This window comes from Macadamia integrifolia, chromosome 10 (assembly GCF_013358625.1).
Source record: "Macadamia integrifolia cultivar HAES 741 chromosome 10, SCU_Mint_v3, whole genome shotgun sequence".
NCBI lineage: Eukaryota > Viridiplantae > Streptophyta > Magnoliopsida > Proteales > Proteaceae > Macadamia > Macadamia integrifolia.
The window spans coordinates 30,076,333-30,089,622 of NC_056566.1; the positions used below are offsets into that span (position 1 = coordinate 30,076,333).

A 13,290-nucleotide genomic window follows, 5' to 3' on the forward strand; every position below is an offset into this window, starting at 1 on the left:
CTTGGTTTTGTGGATGGTAGTTCAAAAGAAGGATTAAATACACTAATTGTTCCAGCAAAATTGTTTCTCAGGATCTTCTGTTTTTGTTTGATAGGTTGCAGTGAGCAACGATGATTGCCAATCTTCTGTTCTTCCCTTTTTTGGTCGTCTGGGTTTGTATGTTGAAGGATCAGTTTCCCCACCTCTTTCTGGTGTCAATGTCAGAATTCTAGCTGCAGAAGAAAGCAAAAATGCTCCGCTACAGAAAGGTGAATTAGCAATGGAAACTGCAACAGGAATGGATGGTTTCTTCATTGGAGGCCCTTTATATGATGATACGAGTTACAACGTCGAGGCTTCAAAGGTTTGGGGAATTTAAATGTGTTTTAATCATTATATATTTATATATTGTGTGATATCTTCTTTGATGCATCAATTCTGTCTAGTACCTGACAGCTCATCTTTTATTTGGTTGGAAGCTGCAATTTATGTTCGTATGAAAATTTCTCCAGATTGACATGCTTAGCCTAGGTCTTCTACCAGGCATGACTTTGAATAGAGCTAATTGGATAGCAAGGATCCATGTAGCCGACCCTATTTAGTTGGAAAAGGTTATGATGTTGTTGTTATATGAAAATTTCTCCATATTCAATCCCATGTCATTGTGCTTTATTTCTCTCTATAATCCTTGTCTATTCATTAATTTCTGTAGGGAAAAATCTGTAGCAATGCCAATTTTGATGCAGATTCAGATCCATTGTATGTTTTATTAGCCATTGGCACCTTCTAGCTATCTTTATAGACCATATGATTATAGACTAATAGGATACCTTTCCCATTGCAGAATATTGTGATTATCACATCTGGACCTTAGCTGTCTATCGAATGGTCTACTGTCTCTGTATACAATTCCTGTTTCTGCATGTTTGTTGGATAGTTCTCTTCCTAAATTACTTATTTTCTTAACACGCAATTGGAATAAATTCTCTTTGGTTAAATGATATTTCACGCCTTTGCCCCTTTTATCTTATGGATCTGATGCATAGTATCAGCTTCTACAACAACTAAGCCTTTTCCCAACTGAATGGGGTCGGCAATAGTATCAGCTTCTACATGTCATGATATTATGAGAAGTTCATACCCTTGCTTGGAGTTATCTGATTTATGTTCTTGGACCGTGGTAGGTTTGGATTAAGATAAAACAGATGATCTAATCCATATATCAGATCAGTGATGGCTAGGACTGATCTGAACACTGTATCCCTCTCCTTTTAGCCATATATGGTACGATAATCTCTTGGATGTGCTCCAGTAACTGCGTATTTCTGTTCCAATGTTGTGCTGGTGTTGATCACTAGTCAGTAACTCCACTTTCTTCTACTAGTGCGATTCTTGCCGTAACTTTGAGATGATTCTTTGTTTTACTTCATTTCTTCTTTTTTGATGATGCTACTGCTTAATATTTTCCATTGAGTTGTAAAAATCGGGGGCTACAGATTTCATGTTGTTTGTGTTTAATTGAAACATCTGTTTTGACTTTTGAATCCCATGCTTAATCATGATTGAATTTCCCTTGCATATATGAAATCCTGAGAAAGGCAGGATCTAGGAAGATTGTTCTTTTATTATGCCCGCTGTTAATGGAATCTATTCTTACATTGTTCTTTATCATACAGCCTGGATATCATTTGAAACAACTTGGACCCACTTCCTTTTCATGTCAGAAGCTTAGTCAAATTTCTGTACAGATATATTCTGTTGAAAAAGCCAATGATCCATTTCCATCCGTTCTGTTATCATTGAGTGGCGAAGATGGTTACAGGAATAATACAGTTACCAAGGCTGGTGGATTTTTCCTCTTTGACAGCCTATTTCCTGGAAGTTTCTACCTGCGTCCTCTGCTGAAGGTAATCTACTAAGCTATTTCTGCGTGTTAGACTTTACAGTGAGGGAAAAGGGCTGTGATTTCAATTCATTGCGAGATGTTAGTGAAGGGATGCCATTAGATCCTGAAGTCGCTATAACCTGACTTTCTCAGATTAATGTTTTGACTAATTAATTGTGAGTTCTTAGAACTTTAACTATGGACATCTTACAGATCTGTCCACAGAACCAGTAGATATGCATACAATGACTATAGCATAAAGCATCTGTTTAATTTCTTTCACCTCTGGGATTCTAACCCTCCTGGAGGGTTAGTTGCTTGATGCTTATGTTTTTACGTAGGTGAATTCATATTATTTGTCTAGAAGCAACCAAATTTCTTTGGCAGATGGAAAATATTTCTGAAGAAGCAGTGTTGTATCAATATTTTAAAGTAAAGTTAGAGAAAAAGGTTAAAATATCTTAAAAAGAACTATAAATATAGGATTTAGACGTACTATGTGTTATGTTTTAACAATTGGAAATATGTAGGAATTTTGAAGGTTTAAGGGACACACTTCTTAAGAGTATATTACTTGAATTTTATTTTTATGGATATTTAATCATTTAAATATTATAGTGGCTGAAGTTCTTAAGAACTAGTATAGAATAGATTAGTTTTTTTCTATTGGTTGATGGATTTTAGAGTTAGACAAGGGTTCTTTTCTCCCTCCACCAGTACAATTATTTTTTATGGGGTTTTAGACATCTTCCTGGAAAATATAAGGTTGAAGCTAAACTTAAATGTCTACTGTATTGCTACACTGGTGAGTGGTGATCCATGACTTAACTTACTTTCGTGTATTTTTGTAGGAATATTCCTTCTCACCTCCAGCACAGGCAATAGAACTTGGTTCTGGTGAGTCCAAAGAGGTAGTTTTCCAGGCTACCCGTGTCGCTTATAGGTATCTCCATTGGCTCCATTATCCTTCAATTGCAGTAGTTTTTATAGATTATTCATTAAGATTTAAGAGTATATTGTATACGTAAAATTCATCTAATTTTTTACACATACACATCACTAGACATTTTCATACATTTTCTTTAACTATTTTTCTACATGTACATGGAGGTAAGATTTGAAATGATTATAATTGGTATAACATGTTAAACAGTCCACTGGTTATTTACCGCAAGTTACATGAGATGGTAGTTTTGTAAAAATCATGTCCCATTACCAAAATCCCCTTACGAGGGTACTCATCCATTGCATGGATGAATATGTAATAGTTAAACATAAAAGAAGGGGGGGGGGGCAGTAATTAATCAACATGATGTTACATGGACTCTGAGTATCCATGATGTAGTAAGGGTTGTGTTTTAGACATGCTGCGCCTTGGTCCCATTAATATTCATTGCAATGGGCCACTTTAATGGGTCAAACTTAAGTGTTGGAGTTAGGAATACAAGATTAGTGAGTAGGATTAGTTTAGTTCAAATTTGTACGGTCATTTGAGTCCCTTTTTTGGTTAAAAGTCAGCTAAGTCGAGTCCTAGAATTATTACAAATTTGAGTCAAGATTTTATCCTAAGTCTATATTTTTTTAGAGTCCTAGTTTGGGTAAGATTGTCAAATACATGTATGATTTAACTATTCCAAGTAGTAGTATGAATTTAAATCAGTTTAGGAGTTTTAAAAAGTAAGTTTTTGAAATTAATATGTAGATGCAGTGGCCTATGGCCTCATACATGAATTTATGAGTAATATTATTGATGTTGTCTTCAAATACTGTGGATTCAGTTCTGTTTTTCTGAGTGGATTCAGGTTAACTTGGTGGATTCTAAAGGGGGGGTGGGTTTGGTGGATTCCTGTCCTTTTTAACTCTTTTACTACAGGTCAGATTGTCCTTTCTCTTTAACTAGTGGCAACCTATTTTTACTCAAGTTTCTACTTATGTTCTACTTTAGTATCTCCCCAATTAGTGTGCTGAGTTGGTTCAATTCTGAGAACCTGTTCTCTGAAGTCATGGTTTTGTTTCCTGAGAATACTGGTTCACATATCAGTTTTTGTTCTGCTATTTGGTTATCCTACTAGCATCAGAACTTTCCATATCTCTATTATGTTATCAGAATTTCTTCTAATTCTGCGGACTTATTCTATTACCAGGAAAGGCCTCTCGACCAGATTTTTAAACCATTCTGATTTCTCAGTCCTTGGGTATAACTTTTCTCCATCCGCTGTCCAAGTAAACCTCCTACTGGAATTTTCTGGTTCGAGTTTATTCTTCATTAGTCCAATTGCTGGGTGCTTGTCGGACAGGTATCCCATACCCATGTCCATGTCCATGCCCATGAATCTCGCTCGTTCTCTCTTTGAACTTCAAAACATGAAGTCATAAACTCTCCCTCCCCCTCCCCTCCTCCTCCCTCCATAACAGCTTTATATATAGTTATATGTCACCCCTGCGGTCCATAGCTGATGCTTGGACCCTATTTAAAAATCTCTGTTTAGAAATAAGTTTATAATAAATTTTCATTTTAAGCATAATGTTTTTTCATTTATGTTGTCGTCTTTAATAGAAGTTGTGAGGTTACCGGGTTTTAAACCCTATGCCGGTGTCAGAGTTTGACACCTGCATCAGCATGCTTGTAATTGTTGAGGAGAATTTCATATAGTCTCCTGTTGTTGAGTTTTACCCTCTTGTTTGTCATACATCCCTTTAATTTCTTTACTTTTTACCCCCCTACAATAGCACGCACTGTCAATTTTTTGTATGCATTTTTTAAATGGGGCCCTGTTTGCTGACTGCCACATTCCCTAAGAATTAGTTCTTGGCAAAGTGACACCGAGGATAAATGTGATCTACTGTGACACATTGGTTTTTTGTTTCCACAATTGTCTTCTCCCCTCCCCCCGTCCAAAAAAAGGAAAGATTTCCCACAATTGTTTACGAACTATTTATTCACTTTCCATGTCTATTTTATTTCTGTGCAACCCTAAAATGGTGTGATCTTTGCACAGTGCCATGGGTACAGTCTCACTGTTACCTGGTCAGCCAAAGGAAGGTGTTTCTGTTGAAGCCCGGTCAGAATCAGAAGGATATTATGAGGAAACAATGACAGATTCTTCAGGAAGATACAGGCTCAGAGGACTTCTTCCTCATACAAATTACGAAATCAAAGTGGTGGAAAAGGAAAGCCTAGGGAGCACAAGAATTGAGCGTGTATCTCCAGAGTCTGTTGTTGTTAAGGTGAATTTTGACAAAACATTTCTTGCTTCTTCTTCTGTCCAATTTGAAGCCTTGTAGCTATAGCTTTGACTTTTAAAATTTTAGCATCAACTGGGGAAGTTTTGTGAACTACGTCCAGTTTCTCAAAAGATACCAGTAACTAAAAATGACTCTGAACATTGGATCCATTGCACAATCGGATGGTGCTTTGTGCAGAACTTCACGTTACTGATTGATTACCCAGAAGAAAAGTAAACCACCATTCTGGTTTCATTATTTTACAGATTTTGATTTTAATTCTGCTTCTCAAATTCTTTTTATGTGCCTCATATATATTTAATATATTTGGTAAAAATCATGTATTACTGGATTTTTTTTTTAGAAGAGAAAAAATGAAATATGTGGAGTTTATCTATTAACTCAACATATTCCGGTCAAACTCCTAAACATGAAATCCCATTCTGCTTTTCAGTTTTTCCACTCGATCTAGGACCATATATTCCATTAAAGGATGAGGCATTAACCATGTTTCAGTTTCACTGCCTTGATCCATGTACTTCATAGCCTCGCCTCATCCTAGAGCTTTCTTTTCTACCTTTATAACATATCATTTGAGTGCGCATTGGTCTTTGTTGCATAATTGACTGAACCATTTGAGTTGATCACATCACTTATTGGGGCTTTGAATTTTAGCCTTTCTAATCTAGCCACCCATCTCCATACCCGAGTACCAAATGATCATAAAAGATAAGCATTTGTTATTGGAGTAAAATAATTGATGTATATAATTATAGGTTCACAGATTACTGTGGGTTTTCTCTATGAGACTGTTGGAAAAACATATATAATAAAAACTGAGAACCTTCAAATCAGTTCATTTTGATCTGGCTGGTCTGCCGACACGTTCCACACATACATGGAGAGAGATTGTATAATCGCAGAACACATTATATTAAAGTGAACCAAACCCAAAACAACAGGCCCATCTTCTCTTCGCTGAAATTCTGCATCCAAGGGCTAGGGTCCTTTTATATAATATCAACTCTAACCTTTTGTACTCACTTGATCAATTTGGGTCAGATAGGTTTCCAATTTCCAACAGCATTGACCCAAAACACGGCCATCCTCCTGGGTGTTGGGCCAGTTTAGTGTTTTACAACACTAAAGGTCTTAAAATGTTGGTTTTTTTCTTGAATGTATATACGAGAAAATGTTGATATTGAATCTTCAAAAGATGTTCTTTGGAGGGGAGATTTGGGACTGACTGAAAGAGAGGGTTGGGCCCAGAAACTGAAACTCACATACCACACCCTTAAAGCATCTCATTTAATTGTATAAGATGGAAAATACTAAGATGGAAAATACGATACAACAAAGTAAAGCCCAGAAGATTCGCTCCCTTTGCTCCAATGGTGGTTCTGTTCACATCTCCTGTTTGTCCTTATTTTCTTACTCTTTTTGTATGCCTGATTCTCCGTTAAGTAGATCTAGTTGTTACCACACGAGAACATTATCAATTGGCAGTTCTTGTGAATGTTTGGATGCCTGGTGGTTCTGTTGTGCCCACACATGCTTGCCAATGATGATATTTAATTTACTTTACCCTCTTGTGTAGGTGGGAGCTGAGGATATCAAGGGACTTGATTTTGTGGTATTTGAACATCTAGAGTTGACCATATTAAGTGGTCATGTCGAAGGAAGCGGTCTCAAGGAATTACAACCACATATCTTGGTTGAGGTCAAGTCAGCGAGCAACCCTTCTAAGATTGAATCTGTTTTCCCACTGCCACTGTCCCACTTCTTCCAGGTGCAGGATTTGCCTAGGGGCAAGCACCTTGTCCAGCTTCGATCCAGTCTTCCATCATCCACCCACAAATTCGAATCTGAAGTTATTGAGGTCGACTTGGAAAAGCAAGCCCAAATCCATGTTGGTCCACTAGGATTCAAAATAGAAGAGGATCATCACAAACAGGTACGTCTCACTTTGGTTCACAAACATGCCTCCATGGATTTGTGCACAAATAATTGGTTGTGGATGTGATGTTGATGGCCATGTTAGATCAATTTGATGAACTCAGAATTTCCTCATGTTGCACAGGAATTGACAGTGGCACCAGTATTGCCTCTTGTTGTTGGGTTGTCCGTGATTACCCTTTTTATCAGTATGCCCAGGTGATTGGATGTTTGAATACGAAAAATTGAAACGTATTGTTTCTTTGCCAGCTGTAAGAAACATTAAAGATGGATTTTTGGTTAAAGTCTTTTCGTTTCCTTTTCCCTACAGGTTAAAGGATTTATCCCAGGTAATCTTGGGGGTTGCCTCTTCCACATCAAATGGAAAGAAGGAACTTCGTAAGCCAGCAGTGAGAAAGAGAACTTTTTGAAGATCATTGGGGTTGTGATCAATTCCAGGTGCTTTACTCATTCTTCCCCCAACTTAAATTTTTGTACCCCTGACTAGATATGCTTTTATTTATTTATTTTATTTTTGGGGAGGGGGTTAACTCATCAGTAGATCAGATGAGAGTGTGCAATCGGAAGCTAACATCCTTTGTTTTATCCAGAACTCAACTGATGTAGTTAGCAAAGAAATGTAGAAGTGAAAAAGCTTGTGGAAATGTAATTCCCTTCAAATTATTTTATGATGCAGTGGTTTTATCATTTGTAAATTGTAATATGTTTTGTCCATGCCTATTTAGACACAAGATGTGAGCCCAGATCAGCTCGTCACGACGACAGTTATCCTCTTGTTTCCATAGATGCCTCTCCATGCTGCCATTAAGAATGTTTAGAGGGGCATTTATGGAAGAAAAAGAACATGTCACGAAATCGTACATGAAGAGTCATTACTTTCCACTTACGGGGATTGTGTTGGTCTCATGCGACAGTGCAATTTTGTTCCTGTATGCCCTGGCAGGTTCTACTTACCTGAACAAATGCAAAATCTGCATTGGCTTTATCTGTTTTGAGATTTCAACCAACACCAAAAGAACAATGGACGATCAAGATAAGTAGTTTCATTCATACATGAATGGATTGCAGTAATCACATCCTTACGCTACTGTTCATATTTGCAAAGCTTCCAAGTGGCAAATTCAGGCCCCGCTCCCTCTTCCCATACCTCTTCACTGTCCTACCCTATACCATCTCTCCTTGGAATTCCAATTACCTTCTAACTCAGCTGGCTAGTCAACTTCAAGCTCCTTGCTTCTTGAGATCCAGAAATTTCTCTTTTGTTTCCCCATAAATAATTGCTATTGGTGTTATTAGGGTTACGAGAATTCTTTGTGAACACTAAGGCGTGAGGAAGAGAATGTGTAAGCAATTCTTTACTTTCTTCTCTCTGTGGACATAGGCACCTTGTCAGTCACATAAATCCATGCATTGTGGTTGAGTGATCGTCTCTTCTTTCCGTTTACTTGTGCTTCTGCATCATGAATAGTGCTCTGCTTATTGCTTTCAAATTGGCCCCCAAATTTAGAGTACACCGAATCATCCTAGTCGATTAGTCGATCTGCATTTAATTTTTTAGCCTTGCTTTTGGCACTTGTGGCCTATATCTATGACTATAGAGTGGTAGACTATACTACCAGGAAGCAATTTTTGTCGAAATTTTGCATTTCGAGCACAAACACGGTGCCATAGGAGGGATAATATCAACTTCGTCAATAGAGAATGTGAGTATAACAATGACCTGACCCAAGAGTCTATTAAGGTCACTTCAAAATTGGATTCCTTTATCATGCCTGAAAATAAAATTCACCTCAAAGAAATAGTAAATTTCTATTTAAGAACAATTGAATGATGACAAAAATATATCCTCCTTGTCGATAAGGACATTTGTGGAAAGTGAAGATTTCATTGCACCAATTTGAGATTGCAAATGCTAAAAGGGTCTGGCAATCTTTCTTTTTTTTTTTTTTTTTTGTTAAATTAGTGAAAAGACAAGAACTTTAACAACTGCTGAAAAAGCAAATAGCAAAAGGCCATGCAGTATGTACCATAAAGAAGACAAGACAATTTTACCAATAAAAGAAAAAAAGACCATATTTAAAAGGCCATGCATTATGTATCATAAAGGAGATTAGAGAAATTTACAAAAAAATAAATAAAAAAAGGCGAGATTTTTTTCTTGGGTACAAGAGGAGATAAGAGATTGTTAGAAGAATACAAAACATAAGATACAAGATCATTTTCAAGTTTTTATTCTCCCACCACACCCCACCTCACAAAAAAACCATTTATTTATGATATTTAGGTACATTTTGGTATCATTTTTCTTTTTTATTTTTATTCATAAAAATGGTTTTGACCACATTTGGTATCATTTATGGAACTTGTTTCTATTTAAAATAAAAAATTGATAAAACACAAAAATCAAAAATAGATCAAGAGTCATTTATGTGTTTTGGCTAAAATTGATTTTCAATTATTTTTACGTTAAACTTTAATGAGCACATACTTAAAATCCCAATATGGAGGGGGGAAAGTAGTCATTTGTTTTGTAATTAAAAATCCAAACCCTTTGCCCCCTTCTTCTTCGGTCCAAAGTGGAGAAAGAGAGTTATAAGGAAGAATGTCTTCACCCATTACTTCAAAATACCATTTTTGTCAAATAGTTACCAAACCATTTTTATGTTTTGATAAAAAAATAACTTTCATTAATGATTTTTGTTTAATAGGTAAACATAAAAAAGAAAAATGATATTAAAGAGGGCCTTAATACAAATAAATTTTTTTGATAGAATATTTAAGACAAATCACTTCAAAAATTGATTTTTTTTAAAGAAGGATTATTAGTAAATAAATATTAGAAGAATGTTCCTAAAAAGAAGGGTGGCATTACACATGCACAAAAGCCAATGGGAGTATTACTAAAAGCATCAATAGAGGTGGAATTTTTCCTTTTTTTAAAAGGTTAGGTGGTCATTTCACCCTGACTCTGTTTGGACATAAGGTCAATACTACCTTGTAGACTTTTTTTTTTTCTTATAAATATTATAAAAAGAGGTATCATACACATGGATAAATAAATCTTTTATAACGATATCATTTCAATCTCAGCCAAGGATTTAGGGGATAAAGATCAACGAGTATCAGTCGATTTTGCCCTTAGGTTTTTTTTAAAAATACATTTGTTTTTCCTATTTTACCTGTAAAACGATATGAATAATCAATCTTGATTAGTTAAGAATCAGATATCAATCTTAGTCAATCCCAATAGAATACAAGTATACAACCAATATGGTCCCGATACTTGAATCATGGTCAGGCTTTCAGCTAATACCAATATGGACAAAGGTTTTTGGGATTGGTTCTTTAAAATCCTTGGCAGCTTGGCTTTGTCTTTTATTTTATTTTATTTATTTATTTTGCAATTGGCTTTGTCTCTTAAAATATCAATACATTGGATTTTTTTATGATTTTACCTTCTGTTTTTTTTTTTGAGACTTTCCCCTTATATGCGATTTCCTCATTTGATTGATTGATTTCTATATAATAATAATTAAAAAAACAGAAAAATTTTTGACTTGTGATCCGGATATTCTTTAAACGGTGGGATCTCATGTGTGAGGAATCATTCTTTTCTCCTTGTCGATTGCTCAAGATTCACGAGAGGAGGTAATAACGAGGGTTCGGCTAGATCGCAGATAGCGTGATAACAAGATTTGTTGGTTCTTAGATGGTGGAATTCTGTGATGTCATCAGGATAATATTGCAGAAAATCCAGTTTGGGAAGTTTCGGAGGGTTTGAGCTGGATCTTCCAAGCTTCCAAAACCTCTATGGCGTCTTCTTCTTTCTTCTATTACCTTTTCGTGATTGATACCACAATAATAGTTGTAGATGGATGATTGCCAAAATACCAAGGAAGAAACCGAGAGAAAGATACTATTTCTATAGTATCCTAAATTATATCTTTCTTCTCTCAATTTCTTCAGTTTCTCCGTTAAATTCCATCTTGATGGGGTCTTGATACCCAAAATCTCCATAATTAAGGGAGAAATAGAGAGAAAGATATTTCTATCACAGTTTCCTTAATTATATCTTTCTTCTCTCTATTTCTTCAGTTTCTCTGCTAAAGTCCATATTGAATGGCGTCTTCCACTCCTCCGCACTGCTCTCTCACTTCGAGCAAACCCTACCAAAATCATCCTCACAATCACCATCAAAACCACCCCCGCTGGAGCTCCAACAAGGTCTCTCTCGGCGCTTCTGCTCCCTCGACTCGAAATGGAGCGAAACAAGGTAATTCGTCGACCCTTTCTCGTGACCCTAGTTTCCCATCCCTCTCTCCTCTCCCTCCTTCAACATCCGAACTTGGCCCTGATTTCCGTGGCCGCCGTTCTACTCGTTTCGTTTCCAAGATGCACTTTGGCCGCCCCAAGACCGCCATGGGCAGCCGGCACTCCTCCGTAGCCGAGGAAGCTCTGCAACAAGCTATCCGCTTTGCTGGGGATGACAACGCCCTCGAATCTGTCCTCCTGAGCTTCGAAACCAAGCTCTTTGGTTCAGAAGACTACGCCTTCTTGCTACGGGAGCTCGGAAATCGTGGTGAGTGCTCTATGGCGATTCGGTGCTTCGAGTTCGCTGTGCGGAGAGAGCGGAAGCGGAACGAGCAGGGTAAACTGGCTAGTGCAATGATCAGTATTCTTGGTAGGTTGGGGCGGGTTGATCTTGCCAAGAGAGTGTTCGATACAGCCAACATAGATGGCTATGGTAATACAGTTTATGCATTTTCGGCTTTGATTAGTGCTTATGGCCGCAGTGGGTTTTGTGAGGAGGCCATAAAGGTTTTCGAGTCGATGAAGGAATGTGGTCTGAAGCCTAACTTAGTGACCTATAATGCTGTGATTGATGCTTGTGGGAAAGGAGGTGTAGAATTTAATCAGGCTGTAAAGATATTCGATGAGATGGTGACCAAAGGGGTGCAACCTGACCGCATCACCTTTAATTCCCTTCTTGCTGTTTGTAGTCGAGGCGGTTTGTGGCGGGAGGCTACGAACATGTTCACTGAGATGGCTTACAGGGGAATTGATCGGGATATTTTTACATATAATACACTATTGGATGCAGTTTGCAAAGGTGGGCAGATGGATTTGGCTTATGAGGTAATGTCGGAGATGTCCGAGAAGAATGTGTTGCCTACTGTTGTGACTTACAGCACTGTGATTGATGGCTATGCCAAAGCTGGAAGATTAGATGAAGCACTGAATCTATTTAACAAGATGAAGCTCCTTGGCATTGGTTTGGATAGAGTTTCATACAATACATTGCTTTCCATTTATGCAAAGCTTGGTAGATTTGAGGAAGCTCTGGCTGTCTGTAAGGAGATGGAAACCTCTGGGATTAAAAAAGATGCTGTTACTTACAATGCGTTTCTGGGGGGATATGGGAAACTGGGGAAATATGATGAACTTAAAAAATTGTTCAAAGAGATGAAAGCTGAATGCATTTCTCCTAATGTCTTGACCTACTCTACCTTGATTGATGCATATTCCAAGGGTGGTCTGTACAAAGAGGCAATGGAATTTTTCAGAGAGTTTAAGCAGGCAGGCTTGAAGGCTGATGTTGTTTTGTACAGTGCATTGATCGATGCTTTGTGTAAGAATGGACTGGTGGAGTCCGCTGTGTCCCTGCTTGATGAGATGACAAGAGAAGGGATCCGGCCTAATGTTGTAACTTATAATTCCATCATTGATGCCTTTGGTCGGTCAGCAATTGCACCGTTTGAGGAATATGCAACTGATGGAACTAATGGGACACATACCGAGTCTTTAACATACCTGGATATAAAGGACACCACTGAAAGCAGCGTGGGACATTTAGAAGAGAATAACCAGGTTATAAAGATTTTTGGGCAGCTAGCAGCTGATAAAGCGCATCATTCTTCGAAGGAAGATTCAAATAGGAAGTCTCAGGAGATTTTATGCATCCTGGGTCTTTTTCATAAGATGCATGAACTGGAAATAAAGCCAAATGTTGTCACCTTCTCTGCCATTTTAAATGCTTGCAGGTACACCTTTCTTAGCAAACTTTTGCAGCTTTTGGTACATCATAATTCTTAACGCATTTAAAGGTTTAACTATCACCCCACTCTCATATTTCTGTTGCATGCGGGTGTCAACATCATGGACTCATTTGAAGAAGTTTGAGTGTCCCCAATCCACAACCTCTCCCCCCCACCCCAAAAAAAAAAAAAAAAAAAAAAAAAAAAAAA

At 37.4% G+C, this 13,290-nt stretch overlaps 2 protein-coding genes across 3 annotated transcripts in view; both read left to right on the forward strand.

Moving 5' to 3' along the window:
• LOC122091970 (nodal modulator 3) overlaps positions 1-7,713 on the forward strand; it is a 36,437-nt gene extending 28,724 nt beyond the window's left edge. Inside the window, exons 21-28 of one of the 2 annotated variants that reach the window (XM_042662239.1) lie at positions 95-343; positions 1,656-1,886; positions 2,716-2,807; positions 4,864-5,092; positions 6,687-7,043; positions 7,170-7,243; positions 7,356-7,483; positions 7,636-7,713. In XM_042662239.1, coding sequence (XP_042518173.1) covers positions 95-343; positions 1,656-1,886; positions 2,716-2,807; positions 4,864-5,092; positions 6,687-7,043; positions 7,170-7,243; positions 7,356-7,455 — 1,332 coding nt within the window. In that variant the 3' untranslated portion in view covers positions 7,456-7,483; positions 7,636-7,713. Of the gene's footprint in view, positions 1-94; positions 344-1,655; positions 1,887-2,715; positions 2,808-4,863; positions 5,093-6,686; positions 7,044-7,169; positions 7,244-7,355 lie in introns of both variants that reach the window. The other variant, XM_042662238.1, reaches the window with a different exon arrangement.
• A 2,953-nt stretch (positions 7,714-10,666) lies between these two features.
• Positions 10,667-13,153, forward strand: LOC122091971 (pentatricopeptide repeat-containing protein At2g31400, chloroplastic-like). Its single transcript, XM_042662240.1, has one exon. The coding sequence runs from the start codon at positions 11,165-11,167 to the stop codon at positions 13,136-13,138; it is 1,974 nt and encodes a 657-aa protein (XP_042518174.1). The 5' UTR covers positions 10,667-11,164; the 3' UTR covers positions 13,139-13,153.
• Positions 13,154-13,290: the final 137 nt, after the last annotated feature.